Source organism: Caloenas nicobarica, chromosome 6 (genome assembly GCF_036013445.1).
Source record: "Caloenas nicobarica isolate bCalNic1 chromosome 6, bCalNic1.hap1, whole genome shotgun sequence".
In the NCBI taxonomy this organism is placed as follows: Eukaryota; Metazoa; Chordata; class Aves; order Columbiformes; family Columbidae; genus Caloenas; species Caloenas nicobarica.
Window position 1 is genome coordinate 26,920,446 of NC_088250.1, and position 22,519 is coordinate 26,942,964.

Consider the following 22,519-nt stretch of genomic DNA (forward strand, 5'->3'; position numbering starts at 1 on the left):
GTCTCATACCGGAGTTTCCTACTGGCTTTTTTTTTTTTTCATTTAAAATGTGCTTTTCCGGAAGCCTGTATTTTATTGGTTTTTTAACCAGTTTCTCCTCCTCGGCCCGTTCTTTCCCGCCGGTTCGCCCCGTGTCGGGGTGCTGCTGTCCGGTGCACCCCAGCCGCTGCTCCCCCGCCCGCCCGCGCGTTCCCCCACAGCGGGGGCGGCCCCGGGAACAGGAGATCGATGGCGGGAGGCGCTCCGTGCCTCCTCCCCTCCCTCGGCGGAAGTGACGCTTGGGCAGGGCGCTGGCCGCGGCGGGCGCTGCGCGGCGGCCATGGGCAGGAAGGAGCGCGGTGAGCGGCGGCGCGGGGCCGGGGCGGCGGGGCCGGACACGGCCCCTGCGGGGTGTCGCGGGCCCGGGGCAGGGCCCCGGCGCCTCCTCACGGCTGCGGCTTCGCTCGCAGATAAGAAGAAGTCCAAGAAGCGCCATTACGATGAGGACGAGGAGGATGAAGACGAAGCTCCCGGCAAGGAGTCGCAGGAAGCGGTGCCGTCCGCGGCGGGGAAGCAGGTGGAGGACAGCGGCACCAAGGTGGACGAGTACGGCGCCAAGGACTACCGGCAGCAGATGCCCCTGAAGGCCGACCACGCCTCGCGGCCCCTCTGGGTGGTGAGTGCGGCCGCGGGGCTTCGCTGCGCGGGGCGCCGGCCGTGCTGGAGCTGCCCCGGGCCGTGCTGGAGCTGCCCCGGGCCGTGCTGGAGCTGCCCCGGGCCGTGCTGGAGCTGCCCCGGGCCGTGCTGGAGCTGCCCCGGGCCGTGCTGGAGCTGCCCCCGGCCGTGCTGGAGCTGCCCCCGGCCGTGCTGGACGCGCTGCGGGCCCGGGCGGGCGGCCCGGCTGCTGCGCTCGGTCCGCACCGGCAGTGGGGAAGGGCTCACGGGGACGCGTTCGCTCTGCGGGTTTTCCCCTGTGAAGAAGGCGGGACGTTGGCGCAGGGCGCCCGCTCTGCTCTCCGGAGCCCGGCGGGGCCTCCGGCGGAGCGGGTTCCCGGGGCTGGCCCGGCAGCGGGGCGCTGCTGCGGGTGGGGGTCGAGTGCGGGTCCTGCAGCCCCGCGGGGGCCGGTCGGATGTGAGCGGCCCGAGGGGACGCAGGCGGGCCTGCCTGGAGCCCCCGGGGTGCCCGGAGGAGTCGCTCCCGTCCCGGCAGCTGCCTCCGGGTCCCCGCTCCATCGGGCACCCCTTCCTGTGGGTCTGCGGTGGAGCGGCCGGGGCGGTGGAGCACTAAAGCCCTAACCCGGGTTAGGGAGGTAAAATTGGTTGTGGATGTGACTGTGCTGGGTAACGACACGAGTGGGATCTGTTGTTGCGGTGACACAGCAATGAGGTTTGTGTGTTAGGATGGAGCAGCTTTAAACCAGGCTGGTCTCATCTTCTGGAGCTTGTACCGTTTGTTTTCTCTGCCCTGAAAGGGACATCGATAACCCTGTGCAAGACACAGCCAGTAGCACAAGCGCATAGAGAAGAGGTGGTTGCTGTTATTGAATGCTGTGACACGCAAGTGTCATCTCTCCTCCTCTGCTTGCTCTGCATGAGATGAGTGAGGAGTTCTGTTTTGTTTCAGGGAATAGGGCTGGAAGCTTGCTTCTGCTCAAGTAGTTTGCTTAACATTAAAAAAGAAAAAATACCGTAACATGTCAGTATGGAAAAGCTAAATCAATCTGGGTGTGGTTTCTTCTTAGTGCCATAGAAGGGACACAGACAAATCAATGTCTGGACCCTTTCAGAAGACTTTCCTATGTCGTCTTTCTTTTTCTTGTAACTTCATTGTTAGGGCAGATATTTTTTTCAAACCCTATTACATGTTACTATCTAAATAGTGGACTGTCTTTATGGCATAATACCAACTTTATAGGAAATTCTGTGTTTTTCTCAACTAACACTGTTGTCCCTTCAGCATTTCTTTTTGTTTCTGTAGGCTCCTGATGGGCATATTTTTTTGGAAGCCTTTTCTCCAATTTACAAATACGCACAGGACTTTTTGGTTGCTATTGCTGAGCCTGTGTGCAGACCGACCCACATTCACGAGTACAAGCTGACCGCTTACTCGCTGTACGCTGCTGTTAGCGTGGGCTTACAAACAAGTGACATCACAGAGTACTTACAAAAACTGAGCAAGACTGGTGTCCCAGATGGAATAGTTCAGTTTATCAAGGTAAGACTATTTTATCGGCATTGGAAATATGTTTTCCGCTACTAATGAAAGCCTTCTTTCCTGCTTCTGCTTAATTGATTTCTTTTTTAATCAGTAATTCATTGAGTTTGCTGTCTTATCTTGTTCTGTCACTGTTCCAAGAAAACAGAGGATTTATCTTATTTTTTTGTCTTTTTTTTCTGTAGTACATTATTGCACAAATACTGTTTCCACAATATACCTTGGGTGTGGTTTATAGCTTCTAAACAAAAATAAGTATACCACGGTGTCTCCGTACACAGTTTCAGCCAGTAGGAATGCTGTGTGAGGAAAGTTTCCTCAGATTTGCTCTGGAAGACTGAACGTGGGAAGCAGTCTGGAGTGGTCAGGCACTATGAAACATAGTTGACCTTGTCCCGTGAGTATGTTCATGCAGTCATGGAAGCAGATTGGAACTGGGTACAAAACCTGAATATCTGTGACTGATCTCCTGTGTGAGATGTGTGTGTGTTCTGCGAATACCTTTTCAGATTAGTTCCCTAAGCATAACGGTGTTGCAAGTAAATACTTTCTGATACCGTGCTTCTGAGACCCAAACTGCACTGCAGCCTTTGGTCCCAAATCTGGAATTGCTGTTTTGCATATTCCTAATGACTGCTCTGGTTCGTTTGCAGCTCTGTACTGTCAGCTATGGGAAGGTGAAGCTGGTGCTGAAACATAACAGGTAAGTGGCTTCTTCCTTAACAAGAGGGCTGGGGGGCTCTCCAGTGGCACAGCTGGGCACGAGGGAGCGCTCCCAGGAGCTGTCGGGTCTCACAGCTCCCAGCTGAGTGTAGCATCTCTCAGGACACAATCACTTTTTCAGCTGTTGAAAATGTTAGATACATTAGTCAATGAATGCAGTTTAGCTGTGCTGAGCTACTAGTGGTTATCATTACATTTTTAAAAGTAGGTCGCAAATTTGATATCCTATGTTGTTTCTTTATTGCTTTGACTTGTAAGGCTTAAGGCTTTTAGATAATTGTTTCATGTATTCATGCCTAATTTACGTGAGCCTGGTCAGGCAATTTTTTCTACAGCCATCCTTTAGTCATGTGTGTTCTGCCCTGTATTTCATTATTCAGGAAGAATAAGCAAATCCATTGGCAAGAGGTGTGTGCTTTTTCCTGGGTTGAATCTGTTTTGTTTTAAAGATACATGATAACATTGGAAGGGACCTTGAGAGGTCAGCAAGCTTAGAGTTGACCAGTTTTATCTAAACCTGTGATTCTGCAATAAGGAGAGGGAAGAGAGAGACAGCAGAAACCTGAAGCCTGTGTCTGCACCTTGCCTGTGTTTTCTTTTTCTCCCTTTATTTCTTTTGCAAAGTTCTCTGTTGTCTGACAGCCACAGATAAAGCCAGGGACTATAACCTGATGCTTCACTTGTGCTGCTGCCTTTTGAACCTGCTGCTTTGGATAAAACTAACACTAGTATTACAAGCAGGTGTTTGCCTTCTTCTTAACTGTTTTTTCCTTGTCAGTTCATACTTAAATCTCTTTAGGTTCACGTTTTTACTGTGATCTCCAACCAGCATCATTATTGATGAATCTTCAGGGAGATAAACAATTTCAGGATGCATTAATTTAAAATTTTTAGATGGTTTTCGGTTTTTGTCTTTTGGGCTTTTTTGGTCCTCTGGACAGGACTTTAAAGCACCATATACAGTGTTTTTACAGACTCGCCTTAATTCAATCTCAAAAAAATTGACTTATGTCACAAATAGGGCATGTATGTGAGAGCTCTGTCTCAGCAGTTCTGCTGGAGTTTTGTCACTCGTGTTACGTTAGAGAACATTTGGGCAAGATGGATGACTGCAAAGTACGTAATGCTTTTGGTATGAGGCATCTTTTAAAAATTTTGATAGCCATAATTTCTTTATTTTTAAATTACCATCCTCCAGATGTGATACTTGAGAGTGCACCTGGGGTAGCTATATATATTTAAGTATCTATGCCACTCTTTCTGTAAGTTATTCAGGTGTTTAATTCATAAGAGTGTTTTTCTTTGTTCTTTAATTTAGGTATTTTGTGGAAAGTACCCACCCTGATGTGATTCAGCAGCTTCTGCAAGACCATGTTATTAAAGACTGTCGCCTGCGAAATGCTGAGGGTGAAGAAACAGAGCTCATTACAGAGACATTCACAAGTAAATCAGTGGTATGTTTGGGCAGGTTTTAGCGTGATTGCGTGAACATGAGATAAACTGTTGTAGTTTGGACAGGTTATTGGTTGTTTGTTGTATCAGCAGTTGCTTTGAATTCTGTCAGCAATGATCTGTGTCTCCTTAATGAGCCCAAGTTTGGGAGGGGTTGGTGTGTGTCTCTAATGAAACCTGGGGTGAAAATTCCTGTCCATCTATTCCAGATTTCCAAATCCAGTGAAGGTGGTTCGGCTCCCTCAACATCGCAGGGAACAGATGCTCAGAATAAGCCAGATGTCCCAGCTGACTTATTTGAGTTTTATGAACAGATGGACAAAGATGAGGAGGAGGAGGAGGAGATGCAGACAGTGTCTTTTGAAGTCAAGCAGGTATGAGTATTTTAGTCTCTGCATTTGTTGCTTTGTGGGATGTGCCCAGGACTTGCAAATAAGCACAAGAACTTAATGTAGAGTACTGTGGCTCTTTCTTTGGTAGGGGAGATCACAGGGAGTCATTGATATTTCATAGAATCATTTCAGTTGGAAGAGACCCTTGGGATCATCGAGTCCAACCATAACCTAACTCTAGCGCTAAACCATGTCCCTAAGAACCTCGTCTAAATGCCTTTTAAACACCTCCAGAGATGGTGACTCCACCACTTCCCTGGGCAGCCTGTTCCAATGCCTGACAACCGTTTCCATGAATAATTTTTTCCTAATATCCAATCTAAACCTCCCCTGGCGCAACTTGAGGCCATTTCCTCTTTTCCTATCACTTGCTACTTGGGAGAAGAGACCTCCATGCTACAGCCTCCTTTCAGGTAGTTGCAGACAGCGATAAGGTCTCCCCTCAGCCTCCTTTTCTCCAGGCTAAACAGCCCCAGCTCCTTCAGCCACTCATAAGATTTTGCCTTCCAAAATCTTAAGATCTTCCTCTTCGGTACAGAGGGCGGCAGATTGGGCCTTGTTCCTTCCCTGCCTGCAAGACATAGTTCTGTTTGGGTTTTGGTGGGGATTTTTTCTCTGTTTTTGTTTTGTGATTCATATTTGCAGAAGAAACTCTTGATGGTTTTGATTCCGTAGCTGGAGGTTGGAGTGCAGGCCTGGCTTGACCTTCAGAGAGCTTTTGTAAAATTCCTCAAGTTGATTTTGGACTTGGTGATTCTAATGATGTCTTACTGCGGAAAATGGAAATTTTTTTAAAAGATAACTTAGTAGCTATTTTGTTCATTAAAAAAAAAAAAAAAAAAGACTAAACCAACAGCTTGGTGGTGATTGAATCAACCTGTCATTGTGGTAGAATAACTGCGTTGCCCACATATGGAGATTTTCCAGATAAGAGATGTAGAGTTTTGGTAGGTCCTTCTGTGTAACAACACAGAACCTTTTGTGTCTGTTATTGAGCTCTTTGCTGCAGCACTTCAGGGTGTGGTTTAGTCACTGCCAGATAAACAGCATATATGAGATAAATGCCTCATGGTCTTCCATCTGTCTGAATAGCCCTCTCTAATATTGACTGTTACTTAAAATGTTTGAAGGAGGTGAGGGTCATCACAAATAAAGATTTGTGGAACAAACTTTAACTCTAGCAGACTTCATGAGCATAAAAGATAAAGGTAACTTCACATGGTGCTATATAATGTATTTGTTTGGAAAAAAGAGAATTAATTCAGACTTGGAGAATTTACCATCTGAAGCTTTGTTTCCTCTTCAGGAGATGATTGAAGAGCTCCAGAAACGTTGTATCCATTTGGAGTACCCTTTGCTGGCAGAATATGATTTCAGAAATGATTCTGTGAATCCCGATATTAATATAGATCTGAAGCCTACAGCTGTCCTCAGGCCCTATCAGGAGAAGAGCCTGAGGAAGATGTTTGGGAATGGACGAGCCAGATCTGGTGTTATTGTCTTGCCATGTGGTAAGTTGCTGGGTTGATTTTTAGGGATTTTGTTCTTTTGTTTGCCTGTAGTAAAGTAACTTCCAAATATGGCAGCTGCTTAGCTTTCAGACAGAAGTGAGGAGTGTTCTGGGTACCAGGATTCAGACTCCTGTTGGTTTTTAGCGAGTGAGGGGTGAGGCTGTGGGGAGAGCCCAGCTGAAGAGCTGGCAGTGTCCCTGCAGTGACTGAAGAACTGGGCTGTGGTAGCTTCAGGTCACCGTTTGTGCTTCCACTGCTCCCTCTACATCACCTGTGCTGATCTTCCAGTGAAATGGAAAGCTGTTGGCATTGGAATAATTTGTTCCATGGTTGGGAATAGAGAGACTGGGGGGAGCTAGGAATGCTAATGAGGAATGTGCAGATTTGGACAATCTATGGGAAGCAATGGAAAAGGGAGAGAACAGGAGACGGCACAGCTGTGCCCTCGGTATTGGGGGTGGAGAGGACGCACGGGAGATGTGGCGAGGGCCTGAAAGGCCATGTGAGGGATGCTGGGAGGAGTGTGAAAGAGGAATAGAAAGACCGAAGGGCTTGCTGTGTAGGGGAATGAACACAGCTGACAAGGGCAGCAGGACAGATCACATCTAGGGGAAGCTTTCTGTAGCCACCTGGAATTTAACATGATTTTGAAGTGAAGAAAGCCTTAAAATGATCATTTCTAATTGGCAAAGCCATTGTTTACAGTGATTTTCTTGAGAAAATACAGTTCTGTGTCCAGTAGACAATTCAGCTGTTTTTTCAGAAGTGAATACCGTGTTTCTTTAAGACTACTGTCATAAAGAACCAACAAAGAATTTGCCCTTACATGACTTAACAAAACCTCTCATGGTTTTCCTTTTTTTCCTTTTCTGTTTTTTTTTCTTTTTTCCTCCTAGTCCATTGATACCTGAGAGATGACAAATGAATATCGCTGCTCTTCTTCTGCAGGTGCTGGCAAGTCTCTCGTTGGAGTGACAGCTGCGTGTACTGTCCGCAAGCGGTGTCTGGTCCTTGGGAACTCCGCCGTGTCTGTAGAGCAGTGGAAGGCCCAGTTCAAGATGTGGTCCACCATCGACGACAGCCAGATATGTCGGTTCACTTCTGATGCCAAAGACAAGCCCATTGGCTGTTCTGTTGCCATCAGCACATATTCCATGTTGGGACACACGACAAAAAGATCCTGGGAAGCAGAAAGAGTAATGGAGTGGCTTAAAAGTCAAGAGTGGGGCCTTATGATACTTGATGAAGTACATACTATCCCTGGTAAGGAAATGGTTTGCAAACCTTTCATGTCATGTACACGTTAATGTTACTCTTTTAGAAGTGGTGGGGGTTTGCTGTCTTTCTCATGTTTAATACAGTGAGTAAACCTGTGGCTTAGGGTTTTAAGACAAGTAAACTGCCTTGTACTTTAAATTTTTTTTTTTTCCTGATGCTACAGAGTTTAACTGATCTTTAGTTTTCTGAAATCCTTCAAATCAGACTCTGTTTTCTATAGTGGCAGTGTAAAATACAAGTGCCTTCTCCTTCTGTGTAGTTTGATAAAGTGCTCTTAAGACACCTGAATTACATCTGTATAATTTTGCTGTACACAAATTTGAACAGGAGAGCAATTCCTCTGCCTTCTTTTCTTTTGAAATGTAGTGGCACTGCAGACAGGCTTTTAATGTCTATTTCTACTCAATAAAATATGAGTAACCATAGTGATTACTGTCCAGAAATAGCTACTATATTTGAAATTACTATGTAATTGAGATCCATACTGTTGGAAAGCAATAATGTAGTATTGAAGTGTCTATGGAATAATCCTGGCTAAAAATACTACCCACGATTCTCTTAGCAGCTCTACCTTGTTCTCATTATTTCATTTGAATACAGTTTGGTGTCTACAGAATTGATGGATTTCAAGAGTAGACCTTGATGTTTTACTGCCATTTTATCAAGGTTGCATATTGTTGCCACTGTTCTTTCGCTTTTGTTCTTTCTTGTTTTTATAAAAAATTAAGGTATAGAATCTCCTCTGTGATCTCTAGCACTACTAAAGATGAGTAATTCTGCCATACGCTAGAGGGCCTGAATGTGGCAGAGTCAGCCAGGAGTCCTTGTGTCATAGTTCTTTCTGTGAAATGCTGTATGACCTAAAACAGGACATGTAAACTCTGAGTATATTGATTTTCTAACTTGGGAAATACCGAAGGTTTACTGGGATTTTCAGAGTACAATGAAGATGTAAAATAAAGCTTCAATCAGTGTGAAGTTTTGCTGTAGCACAGATTTGTTAGAAGTGTGTGTGAAATGGGGTAAAATTTCCCAATGCTGTGCTTGCTTTGTGTTCGGGAGTGGTTTTTTGTAAGTTGCGGCTATTTGTCTTATAAGTCCACTCAGGAAAGTAAACAGAACATTTGTCTTGCATTTCTTAGCAAAAATGTTCAGACGTGTGCTCACTATTGTGCAAGCTCATTGTAAACTGGGGCTGACTGCTACCCTGGTCAGAGAAGATGATAAAATTGTTGACCTGAACTTCCTGATCGGACCAAAGCTCTATGAAGCCAACTGGATGGAGCTGCAGAACAGTGGCTACATTGCTAAAGTCCAGTGTGCTGAGGTGATGCTCTGCTTTTTGGTACTACTAGTGTTTATTTAGTATGCTTATAACTTTTAAGAAAGAAGTGTAAAATTTGAAGTATTAATATTTCACTGGGAAAAACAGTTGCCATTAGGGCTTTTAATTTACTTTGTAGCTTAGGCAAGGCTGGTGTTGGTCAAACCCAGTAGCTACATGTTCTTCAGAGTGGCTTCAGTGCTCTTTCTCTTTTCGGGGATCGTGGTGCTTGATCAGCTGTCTCTTAGTCACCGTTTGGAAATGTGAGCAATGGTTGCAGCACTGTAGACCTTGTTCGATGCAGTTGACATTTGTGTTGTCTGACTTGGCTTCGTACCTTAAACTCAGTTCTCTGTGGTAGCGTCACGTCATGTTACGGTGAGTGTAACATCAGGGTATGCTGAAAGCTGCTTTTTAGAGACTTCAGCTGGTAGATGGTCTGTGGTCATTTAAGGAAAATTCTTGTAACTCTTAAAACAAAGGAGGATAGCAGAAAATTAAAAAAAAAAAAAAAGAAAACACCTGCTTATTTCCAGCCTGAATGCACAAGGGTGAAAATTGAAAACATAAGACTGGATCTTACTATTTCTTTCCAATGTATTGATGTGAGCTCTTTCCAGTATATGGATGAGAGAAAAATCTGATATCAGAGAAGCAGAAACCTTTCACACAGGCACATTAGAACATTAAAGTAACCTTTCTGGGTCAAGCTAAAGCTCTAACTTGATAGATTGTCTCCAGTAATTGTCAAGGAAGATACTTAGGGAAGAGCATAAAAACAGGACAAGCATATCTGTTGCTTCTCCTGATACTTCTCCAAGCACTCAGTCATTTATGAGCTTTATGTGGTTCCTGTGTAACCATCAGTTGGTTTCTTTTTCATGAACTTGTCCAGACTCCCATTGAATGGAAGTAAAATTTAAGCAGCTACAACTTGCTATGGTAGAGTTTCATAACTTAATGCCGGAAAAACCCAAGAGACAGTTGTTTGGGTTTGTGGGTGTGTGTTGTTTGGGGTTTTTTGTTTGTTTGTGTTGGTTGGTTGGGGAGGGGGGGCATTTTTGTTGTTCTTTGGTGGTGGTTGAGTTTTTTTAAAGACTTGTCCTGCTAGTTTCATGGGCTTGTTCCTGGCTCTGGTACTGGAATAAAAGATGCAGATACAGGTCAGCAGCTGTTCTCCTTTTGAACTTTGTGCAAACTGGAGGTTGTATAAGGAAAAAACCCAACACAACTATTTTTAAGTAATAGAATGCAAGTGAACAGCATCTAGAAAATAACTAGGTTGAAGGGAGAGTAACCAGTCTGCAAATTCAAATTTGACTTTTCAGGCACTTTGGTTAATTCTGCCTTGGGAGCATAATTCTTGCAGTCCCTGAGCTGCCCTCTAGACATTGAATAGTGAAGCATGGGCGGCCTTTCTTCTGAATGATGTGAAAATTCTGCATGTTTATATTCTTTAGGCCAGTGTTTTGAAATAACATTCCATGGGCCTACCAAAAGCAAAGAATCATAACCAGCAATGTTGATGGCTGGTAAATAACAGTCTAATACATGCACAACTGCGTTGCGCATTTGTTTGGATTTTCTTGCTGGGTTGTTGGGAAGTAGCATCTTTGATCACCCTGCTTTATTGCCCTGGTTTGCCCGTTGGCTGCGGTTCTTTGCAGGTGGCCAGACGGCAGCGCTGCGGCCGGCCAGGGCAGCTCACGGTCACTGCAGGGACTCCAAATAGAACAGGCAGCACAGCTCAAAGAAGTTTTAAGAAAAGAGAACAAGCCTGTTCTCAATTTTCAGAGTTTTGTAATTTACAATTTTTTTTTTTTTTTTTGGCCCGCTGCCATGCAAAGTTTTTGGCTTGGAGTGCATGTCTTGCAAAATGTAAAAATGAAAAGATCATTGGGGTGAGAAGTAGATTTTATCCATTTCCAAATCCAGAAGAGAGTGCAAATACCAATCAAATATATTCAGTTTCCCATGTAGTCAGAGGCATTGAGCAATAGATTAGTTGTTTTACTACAATCAAATGTTCAGTATTCATATCTCATTCTCACTTTGAAATATTCTCTTCTGATTTAAGAATTTTAAATCTTCCGTATAGACAGTGTACAATAACAAAGCAGCTTCTTCAGTGCATAAATTTACTGTTAATGTAGACAAGGGATGAAAAAAGCCTCACATAGCATTTAACTCACTGGAGAAAATGTTTTTAAACACAAAATTAGTTCTTAACAGTACAAAACAATTCAGGTTGTTTGAATAAACTCATATAAGTTGTCACATAACTTCCTTAGCCAAACAGTGGTTATGAAAGAGACTTTTCTTCTCAGTGTTCTGTTAATTTGTACTGTGCAGTGGATATGGGGGAATCACCCATGTACAGCAGAATGAATGTCTTCTAAATTATATACACTATAGATTATGCCAATGCAATGAGACTAACTTTTAAACTTCATAATACCTTCTTTTTTATGGTACAGTAGAAAAAATATCTCAGTGAGCGTAGCCTGTGCAGTGCTCTGATATGTATTTACATAAGAAAACCATTGTTTAGGGAAACCTAGCGAAAACTTCTAATCAGCCCTAGTCTTTTGGAAGTTGTAGACTCAATAGCTGTTAAAATAAAGGTCACTGTGAGTATATGAAAAAAAGACTAGTAAATTTGTTCTGTCATGAAGACTAAATGTGTCTTTGAGCTTTCAGAATGTGGATGAAAAATAATTTTTATGGAAAAAACTTTGCTGTGACAGGGCAACTACACAGTTCATTCTATTAATTATTCTCTGTAAAAAGTAGTAACATTCAGTAAAATTATTAAGTATGAAACACAAAGGAAATATCTTCCAGTCCTGTTCCAATCTGGCTGCTTATTTCTGTCCTGGATCTCGCTGCTAAAGCATTTTGAAAAGTTACATTAATGAGGTTAAACAGAGCTGGGCAGTGCCAGAGACTACACCAACCTGTAGCTTTCACTTTAGTATAGAAATTACTGTGTTAAATTTTGTAGCCTGTGCTATACAGAAAGTTATAATGCGTTATCATCCCCCCAATGTCTTTTCAGTTCCCATGGGAATAAAATAAATAATCGAGCATTAATTTTTTTGTGTGTATGTATTTTTTAATTCTAGGTTTGGTGCCCAATGTCACCTGAATTTTATAGAGAATACATAGCTATCAAAACAAAGAAACGGATACTGCTGTACACCATGAACCCAAATAAATTCAGAGCCTGCCAATTCCTGATTAAGTTTCACGAGCGACGAAATGATAAAATCATCGTATTTGCTGACAACGTGTTTGCCCTGAAGGAGTACGCAATCAGACTCGGGAAGTAAGTGTTCACAACCAGCGGTGGTGCTGCTGTTTTCCTCCTTTCTGCAAAACTGCCTCATAATCTCACAGCTTTCAGTAGTCTTTAGATACTTCTTGTAATACTTTGATTTAACTCCAGTCCTCCTGTATAAAAACCAGTGCATTGCCTAGAACTACTGTAATCATTTAATAAATGAAAGGATATTGCTCCCATGAGCTCCTCAGCTACCTTGAATGATTCTAAAATGAGTGTAGCTGTGGCAGGTGGTACAAACAGAGTTCCATGAGGAATTTAGCATCAGTGTGTTTGTAGCACTTGGGGAGGGATCATCAGGGAGAGTGTTTGCCAGGATCAGGCATAGAGAATTGTGCAGAATAAGCACAGAAGCTGGCCTCGTCCTTTCTTCAACAAGCCCAAATAACGCCTTGCTTGCTGCAAGCTGCAGGGCATTTTGACTGCACGCAATTTCACATCGAGGAATTTCAGCCGTGCTTCTTAGCAAAACCACAAACGAGCCCTGCTCTGCAGAACTCGTGATCAGTTTTGACTGTAGTTTAACAGCCATGTTGCGCTGGCGCGCTGTGACATCAAGTAGTGAACAGAGCTAATGGTGCTGGATAAATTCCAGCACCCATGATCTCTTTCATCATTTTTTTTTTAAAATCTGTCTGGACAGAGATTAGCTGTAATGATGCCTCTGGAATGTCACTAGCAGTGTTCAGTGCACCACAGAAAAAGCCTTTAGCAAAGGCGATGCTGGGAAGGGGGTGCTTGCTAAGTAGGAAGTTCTAGGTTATTCTGTTCTTAATAAAAAATGTGTTTGAACCCCTTCTTGGTGGGTTTAAGAAACAGAAGGCTCACAAATGCTTTAGTTTCAGTTTAAATCTTCCTTGGGGATTAAAATTATCATAACTTAAATATTAAAAGAAATTCCAAATAAGGCTTAAAAATACTACTGAATGCTACTAATTGAATAATAATGGTATTGTTTCAGAGTTGACTCATTTGTCACTTTTATTTTTAGCTGTGTTTTTTCTGAAAATCCGGTTAAATACACTAAATAGAAGAATTAGATTAGGGGTGACTAGGATTATTTCATACATGAAAAACTAGAATAAAGTTTGTAGTGAAGAAAGCAGGAGGAGCCAATGCACAGGAATTGGTTCAATAAGAACAGCAAACCTTAGTACTGTGCCATGCATGTTCGTGTTCACCTGCTACCCACACATGTGCAATATTAAAAGTTAAATGAAACATTTGAGATTGGTTCCTTGTGTTAGAAATAATGTATGGAAATGTGAACAAAATAGAAATTGTATTTGGAGAAGCTTGTTAACGAGCATTTGGAAAAGTAGCGCAACAGATGGAAAAGCAGTGGCTGTGCACTCCTCATTTTTCACGTGGGCTTTTCCATTTCTAGCTGGCTTGCTGGGGGGTTGGTTTGGTGTTGTTTTGTTTTGTTTTGTTTTGTTTAAATCTGCTTAGATGGGAAGAAAACAGCCAGACTCTAGGGAGCATCTTGGAAAATTCTTAGTAGCCCAAGTTACCCATGAAGTCTGTGGATGACTGAGAATTTGTGTGAGCCGTCTGGATTGAGACATTAAATGTTCCGGGTGATTCATTGTGATTCATTTCACCTTGGGTGAAATGCCCCTGTGAGCTGCTCGTGGCCATGGAATGTTTGGGACCTTGTTCTCATTTCAGTAGGTCCAGAAGGTATTAGGAGGGGCAAGAGTTCAGCTGCAAAAGCAAAAATAATTTTCCCAGAACAACATCCAGCAACCAGTTTGTGACACTCAGCACATCATTGCTAGAGAAGCCTGGCTTTTCAAGTGTTTAAATAGGAAGCAAAGGTTGCAGCTGTCAATGTGCTAACTCAGTGGATTTGAGGGGAAAAAAAATCTCTTAACAGCTGCTTTCAGTCTTTTCATGTAGGCTTAGCAAATGTATTCAGTCTGTTGATCTACAGCTTCATTGGTGCACGTAATTGCAAAACATTTATAACTGTCAGAATTTCGGTCTGGTTTGCTGCAGAGGGTTCCACAAACACTGGGTAGCTGCCATAAAGAGCCAAACAAGCTAAAAGTAAAATGTAAGCTGTACCAAAATGTTTTGGGTTTTTACCAATTCAAATATGTGCTGTGCTGTGCTCCCTGCCATGGTGAATTAGTACCTCATAAGGAATGACTGAGAAATCTTGAAATGATTTAATTTGTGTATGTTCTTTTCAGACCCTATATATATGGTCCTACTGCACAGGGAGAGAGAATGCAAATTCTACAAAACTTCAAGCACAATCCAAAAATCAACACTATTTTCATTTCCAAGGTGAGGACATTCAGTGTGTCATTGTACCCAGCTTCAGAGTGAACTTTATTTAAGAGCGAGCTATACGTGTGTGTTATGCATCAGATGTCTAAATGTCGCAGCTCACAAAGGTGTACTTTGTATTAAGTCAGTCTTTATGATATATGGAGATAAGACGCTGCTCAGAGGCTGCTGCTGTGTTGCAGGTTGGTGACACGTCCTTCGATCTGCCGGAAGCCAATGTTCTGATTCAGATCTCGTCCCATGGTGGGTCTCGAAGACAGGAGGCTCAAAGACTGGGACGAGTGCTGAGAGCCAAAAAAGGTAAATGAGGTGATTGTTGGGCTCTGGGCCTTGGGTCATGGTATCATGTTGCTGTGGAGAAATTGGATGTTCGTTATATTTCTCGATATTGGCCTTGGACTATGTTTTAGTCAAAGAGAATACGCCTATATACCAGTGAATGAAAATGAAGCATGTTCTGGGACAGTAAAGCTTTGTGTTGGGAAAACTTCCAAAGGGCAAAAAAAGCTGAAGGAAAATGAACTTTATGTTCTTTGTTGGTTTCTTCACTTTTTAATTCCTTGATAATTTCCTCAACATTAAGTAGTTTTAAAATCCCATAGTATTACTCTAAACAGCAAGTCTCTAGAAAGCACATTTTTGATACTGCTGATTATTTTCTTTTAAAAATAGGACTTGGTTTCCAACTAGTTTTGTTTTTGCAAAACATAACCAAGGAGCTTTTTGTTTAGAAAAATGATTCCTAAAACACTTTCCAATTGCACTTAAGATCTGCATACACTTATTTTCTAGTGCAATTTGTGCTTGCTACAACTGAGGCTTCCTTTGAAAATGCATACAAGCCACATGCTATTAACAAAGTCTTAGTGAAACCTTGGCTTTTAGAACAGATATTTGGGTAATAGATCTTTAGGACTTTAAGTTTAAAAAAAAAAAATTATACGCAGCCTGGTATATCCTGGGCTTCAAGTAGTGCTATGAATTCTTAGCTGAATATCTTTGTCTCACCCTTTTTTTAATGTCAAAACACTGCAAACTCTGGTTTACATTGATAAAACTTTTCCTTTGTCTTTTTGTATTGAACTTCTCTGACATGTGTTGCAATCCTTGCTCCTGGCTTTTTACATCTTCTTCACATAACAGGCTTAAAAATAATTTTATCTTTCACCTTGCCTAGCATAATAAAGAAGCAGGTTCTTCTCAGAGCATCAGTGTAATTGTGTTAGTCTGCATTGCTTTTTCCATTTTTTTTTTCTTTTTCGCCCATTCTCAAGTTATTACAAACAAGAGGAGAAATTTCCATGCTGTGTGCTTTGTCAGTCAGTTTATGTACGGTCTGGGTGCAACTAAACTTTGCAAATTGTTTTTGTGGAGAGACAACTTATTTAAACACCTGTTTTCAGTGTGCGGTCTTTTTTTGTTCTTGATTGCAGTGTTCCAAATGGAACTAATCACTCAGTGTCTTTGTCTCCTAGGCACGGTTGCAGAGGAATACAATGCCTTTTTTTATTCTCTTGTGTCCCAAGACACTCAGGAAATGGCATATTCAACAAAGCGACAACGGTTTCTTGTGGATCAAGGTTATAGTTTCAAGGTAAATTGTAAATTCATAATTCTTGTGGCCTAAGAATGTAACTTTGATATTCGTTCATGTTAGTATTAGGTCAAATACTTGAGAATTCTGGTTGTGGAATGTATTAATGAAGGTTTTGCTTGCAAGCAAGAACTGTTCTGTTGTTGTTTTATCATCTGTGTTACTGTGAGGGTAGATACAAGTAGCTTAGTACAGCTTTTAGGAAGGTAAGGATTCTAACTTCTAACCAAGCACTCACTGGAGAGTGAAGCAGAACTTTACTTGCATGGTTGGGTTATATTCATGCTCTTCAGTGGTCCACCCGTGCAGGGCTCCTGTTGCACATTGTCATACTGGTTGCGCATAAAGCATTGTTGATGGGTGTTCGCGTTGCAGTGGCCAGCAGCAATTCAGAAAACTTCTCAAGCATCACAAGTCACAAATAATTTCCAAAGAACTCCAGTCTCAGACCAGTATTTCACTATGGGGAGAAAATATTTTTCCTTGTGGCTGAAGACAACATATAACAGGCAAGATTCATCTGTCCTGCATTCATCTGTATGACTCTGGGAATCATCAAGTTAGGGGTCTGAAGTGTCCAGCAACCCCTTCCAAAACAAATACCTTTCAGGGATCTTTGTCCACACACTAATGTTGTGGACCATTTCGCTGCCCAAAGCCTGCAGTGGTACAGAAAACCCGTCAGGCTGACACGGTGACTCTGTGTTAGCAGATAGAGGTGTTCAGACTGTGCTTACTTAGCCTTCACCAACAGTTTGACCTTCCTCTTGGAATTTTCTCTGCACAGAAGAAAGTAGATCACCAAAATCACTGGGTTGAATGTTAATTGATTAAGAAATGACAGAATACTGCAGGAAAAGACTGTTACTGCAGACTAGAAATCTTCTTACCTACAACTACAACATGCTCCTCAAAATAGAGAACATTTTCAGTGTTGACAATGTAACAGCGCCATGACTTGAGAGTCAGAAGTCTCCCTTTTGTAAAGGAGTTAGTGCTTTCTCATTTCTCCAGACATACCTGAAGATTGATCGTCCCTTGTACTTCAGTTTATTATGGATCTCTGTGTGTCATCTTCTTCCAAATATAAAATCTCATTCCACCAAAGCTCCTCTATTTTATAGATTTCATGGTGTATCTCATTTATTTTTCTTTTAATCTGTGGGCTGCCCTATATGCTCATCTGTTTGGTTGTTAAAGGCAACAGAGGTCATGACAGCTCTTGCTTTTAGGTAAATAATTCCTTTACAAAACTGGAGTTTACTGCTCTGATTAGAAGCCTTGTCAGTAAGTAACATGGCATAGAAGAATAATAACAGATACAGCTCCCATAGCTGGATCAGGGAACAAGCTCAAGCTGATGTTGTTGACAGACTCATGCAAGGACTGGACGAGGCACAAGGGCAGGCGGCTCCTCTGGGTTGCGCTTGGGCTGGTTAGTTCAGAGCTTTTCCTCCTGAGGCACACGGGGAGTGTGGGACATCCCCGGGGGTAAAACCTCTCTGAACTGCAGCCGTGCTGAAGTTAATAATTGCTCTGTAATCACTGGCCTATTAAAGAGAGCTTTAAGGGGGTCCTTACACCCTGACATGTCACAGTCTTTATAGGTAAAAACCTTGTTTTGCTTTGTAGTGAATGTATTTTGACAAAATTGTAGATCAATACTAAGCTGCAGCTAATTGCAGCAAAGGCATCTATGTGGGTATAGCCAAGAAGATTAGAGAAATCCCTTTACTTTGAATGCCTTGGACTTTAAAATTAATAAAGAGGTTAAAATAGAGGGATTTTATTTTGCAAGGAAGACCAAGTCCTAGGAGCTTTGGTGTAGTACAGCAAAATAGCAGAGCAAGTGGCAGCTGAGATTCTGGAGTGACATTGTAGCTGACCACTACCAGAATGTTCTTTATTTGCAATTTAAGAATAAAATATTAGAATGTCTATTTTCTTCTGTTTGCCAAACTTTAAGCTTTAGTCATAGCTGCCAGCAAAGAATAATAGGGCTGGAAGAAACTTCCAAGAAACCATCTATTGTTTCTTCATTCCAAGCCAGGGTCAACTGTGTATGTCAATCTCTGCAGATGTTTGCCACCTTATTCTTCCAAATATGGAGACTCTACCTCATCTTTAGGTGATTATTTCAGTGCCGATGTCCTCTCCTTCTGAATTTTTGTTCCTAAAATACTAAAAATTCATTACAGTGTGTTTTTGTTTGGTTTTCCTAAGACTTAACTTTCTTTTTACCCATTTCTCAATTCTGTGACTTTCATCAAAGAGAACTGAAATAGTATTTATTTGTTAAATCATATTTTGTCTTTGCTTCTTAAAAAGGAGCCTTGTCATCACAATTTACTGCTTGGAGTCTAATTATCTACTGCGCTTGTTTTTGTTAGATAACTGTAATTATTTACTATATTGCATTTTTATTTAGAAGTTGAATGTAGGATATATTAAATTTTAAACCAATAGCGGAAGAACTCACTACATCAAAGAATTGGGGATAACTTTAAACTTGCCATCTGTTGAACAGCTTAGAAAACTGACGATGCAGTGGGAATTCTTTCTGTTCTATGAATCAGTTAGCACTGTTACGCAACCACAACTAGAAACAGGCTAATGCAAATTCTAATTTTTTTCTTTTTACTCCTTTTTCTTTATTTTTGAGGTGATCATAGCACATGTGCTTCTAAATAAACTCAAAAATAAGGGTGACCATAGTGTTCCTTAGCTATATAGGTTGCTTCCCTGAATGGATTCCTAAAGCAAGGACATCTCAGAAGCACGTCCATTTTCCAGTTAGACATTGCCATTGACAGCAGCCCACAACTCTGGTTATTTGTTCTAGTGTTTTACTACCTTGTTTTTAAAAAGTGTACTTTGTGTTTCATGTGGATTTATTTCACTTTCAGCTGTATTTATATTGTTTTATCAGCCTTTGTGATCAGATCTAGCACATTACTGGGGTAATTAGTTTCTAATTGTATTGACTCAAAATAAGCTGAAAAAGGCAGATGAGGAGGGGAAACACGACATCATCAAGTGAAGTGGCCGAATTAGATCAAAACCTCTTCAAGTTGGAAGCATAGTGGGAAAACTGAGGTTCTCATGTACAAACATGTTTAACAGAATGCATTTAACTGCAGGAAAAATACTCATGCAATTTTCAAAATACCTCTAATTGAGAAAGCAAGCTGCCAGTTGTAAGGCTTTATAACAGAAGCTGGGGAGCTTTTGAGTCCTTCAGAAGAGGCTTTTCAGCTAGTGGGGTTTATGGCATTGTATTGCCAGTAGATGGCATGTGCCCTGCATCCGTGGTTGTCAAATGAGCTACTAAGAATTTCAAAAAGAACAAACGGAACAGCAAAGTTATCTTGTGTCTAAGTACACGGACATGGAAAGAATCCTTTTGCTTTGCTCCTGATGCTTTGCTGCAGGTTGCTGCACTGTCTCTCAACAACTGATCATACATCTCATTTTTTTAGGTGGTTTTTTTTTCCCATATTCCTCAATATTTGTTGCCAAAATTCTCAGTGTCTGGAAAGCTAGTGCATTGGTTTTGTTAAATATAAAGTACTAATTCTTAAACTAGGCAAACCTAGAGCCCACAGCAGGAAGGTGACTTTGCAGTAAGTTGAATGTGTGTCTGAGCTATTTGGGCTTTGGCCAGGTTCTTGGTCAAGCCCTACAGATAGAGTTTGGCTGATATTCTCTGTCCAGAGCTGCTTTTTTGTTTTCTTTTTTTTTCTATGTTCTTTTTTTTTTTTTCCTAAAGGTTTGTATTTCCAACTGTACTATAACAAGGGATGTGTATATATGTGTACACAACTTAGCAAGATTTTATATGCATCTTTGCTATCTGTAGTGTTAAACTGTTCAGACCATTAATAAAAGTCGAAGGCAGTTCCAACATGACCTGGAATTAGAAATCCTTGTCTTGGTTTTGAATAGCTAACACTGAGCAGGAAGAGCCCTCACCTTGTACTGTGCTGTTTCCTAGGTAATAACAAAGCTTGCAGGCATGGAAGAAGAAGAACTTTCATTTTCATCCAAAGAAGAACAGCAGCAGCTTCTCCAGAAAGTCCTGCAAGCATCTGACCTGGATGCTGAGGAGGAAGTAGTTGCTGGAGAATATGGTTCAAAGTCAGCTCAGGTAATGAAGAATGCTTTGAAAAGGATGACCACAAATGCAACAGAACTGGACCATTCCATTATAATTCTAAATGCGATGCCATCATTGATGCCCTGGTATCTTTGTGAAACATTGAAGAACAGATAGATTTTTGTAAGCTGCATTAGCACTTAGCTATTTGAGTAATTCAGTTGTTTGGCACTAGAAAGAAGTTAGACGTGGAATTCATGTCCTCCATCATATTTGCGGGAGAAGATGACACATCTATTGTTACAGATTTTGAAGTAAATCTTCTAAGTCACAAGCAATGAAAATATTTTAAAACATTTTTATGATGCACATATGTCACAGCACATGCACCTTTGTGGTGGCACTGTGCTCCTTGAGTCATGCCCAGAAGACAGAAGCATAAGGGCCACTTCGGTTAATTTTCAAGAGAAGTACTGTTATTGTACGTTGCAGTTTGACATTTTCAGCAACAGATATGAGAAAAATAAATAGCCCGAAACGTTTATTGATGCATAAGTTAAAATCAATCAACAATGTGGTCATTAATTTTTATAGTTAATTTTTAGCTAAATGGCACTGTGCTGAAATGTATTAGGAATTCCCACTCTGAGGTATCTTTCCATATTAAACCTTACATGTTTATGTACTTATAGTGAGTGGCTGGCAGCAACTTTCTTTGTAGAAATTCTAAAGAGAAAAAAAAAACAACTTGGAAGGCTCTTTGGCAAATGAAGAGTGCTGCCCAGCAGCCAGTGGGCATCAGCAGGTTAGACTTGGTCTGTCTGATCACACACTAAGCTCATGGTTTTTCTCTCCTTACTTGCAGGTGTCACGTCGTACGGGCACAATGAGCTCCATGTCAGGAGCAGATGATATGGCTTACATGGAATACCACTCTGCACGGAGTAAAACATCTTCAAACAAACACATCCATCCGCTATTTAAACGCTTCCGGAAATGATGTCCCTCATCTGTGCATTTTGTTAAAACTGTGGATCCATGCACCTGTTTCCATAAATAAAAATATAGAGTTGAATTTCTGACACGTCCTTTAAAAGACTTTTTTTACATGCACCTATGTAGCCACATATTTACTTAGTGATATATGTGCTCTCATGGGTGAATGCAAAAGGAAAAAAGGAACTAAATCTTATCACAGGAAAGACATTATCCAGTAACTGGATCCTGTTCATACCTGTCTGGTTTTCAGGGTAATGAATAGAATTTATTTTTGTCAGCTGAAGACCCTTTTTCCGAAGAATTCCGGAAATGTTTTGTAAATGAAGTTTGTACTGATGTTTGATATATTATTTATCTGATTATAGTGTCTCCTCAACAAAATATTGTTTTGAAATGCTTAAAAATAATTCATTGAGCTGAACAAATCCTAATAGGAGCACTTTACATAATATTTTTAAACTGGGAGCCAATTTATACTTAATCTGTCTTAAAATTGTTTGGAAATACTTTGAAGTTCGAAGACAAGGAGAAAGAGGGACTCTGTCTCCAAAGTAAAGTCAAGTAAAACATTACTAAACACAAAAAAATTCTGTGCTGCATTTCCCTCATTTTTCTTGCCACTGCTGAGAAGTTGCTGAAATAAAAGCTGTTTCCCTTATCATTTGTATTCTATTTATTAACCATGCAATAAAACCATCATAACTGCTAAACAGTGCAATGTCACTACAGTGCATCAAAAAGCGTTTTGACCTGTCATAAGGTGAGTTGGAAGCAGAGGTGTGAAGGGACAATTTCTGAGTTTGAGGCTTTTTTTCTTTATGAAGACTGAACCACATTTCTAGAAAATTTGAGGAAAAGTGGTAGTGGTTTGTGGTAGTAAAATGCTGTTGAAATAACATCTGCTTAATATTGTAACAGTTATGCTGCTTGGTATTATGACATGGGGGTGTTTTTGCTGAGGGTTTGTAGAGGTTTAGGAACAACCTATGAATTAATATTGATGTTTTGATTCAAAATAGGTTATTAGAAATCTTTACCATACTGGAAGGAGTATGTATGGTAGAGGCATCCTGGTTATACGACAAATGTGCTTCAGCAAAATACTGATTCTGTTTCTTACGAGCATAAATTCACAAATTGAGAATATAGAAATATTGGAAGCATAATTCAGAACACATGCTTGTTTTTGGTCTCTGTATTGGAGTCAGGTAATTTTGAAAATGGAACTGATCTGGTTCAGTTTAAACTTACGTTTAGTCTCTGAGCCCTATCCTGTAACGCATGGTTCTTTCTCTTCTTCCGAGTCTTCTGCCTC

At 41.3% G+C, this 22,519-nt stretch overlaps 1 protein-coding gene across 1 annotated transcript; it reads left to right on the top strand.

Annotated features, from left to right (window-relative positions):
• Nucleotides 1–279: 279 nt before the first annotated feature.
• On the top strand, nt 280–21,862 carry ERCC3 (ERCC excision repair 3, TFIIH core complex helicase subunit). The gene is made up of 15 exons (XM_065638086.1): nt 280–338; nt 450–655; nt 1,958–2,194; nt 2,848–2,897; nt 4,236–4,371; nt 4,579–4,743; nt 6,068–6,272; nt 7,221–7,535; nt 8,693–8,877; nt 12,000–12,202; nt 14,416–14,512; nt 14,698–14,815; nt 15,991–16,109; nt 20,104–20,256; nt 21,071–21,862. The coding sequence occupies exons 1-15, from the start codon at nt 320–322 to the stop codon at nt 21,203–21,205; spliced, it is 2,343 nt and encodes a 780-aa protein (XP_065494158.1). The 5' UTR covers nt 280–319; the 3' UTR covers nt 21,206–21,862.
• The last annotated feature ends 657 nt before the right edge of the window (nt 21,863–22,519 follow it).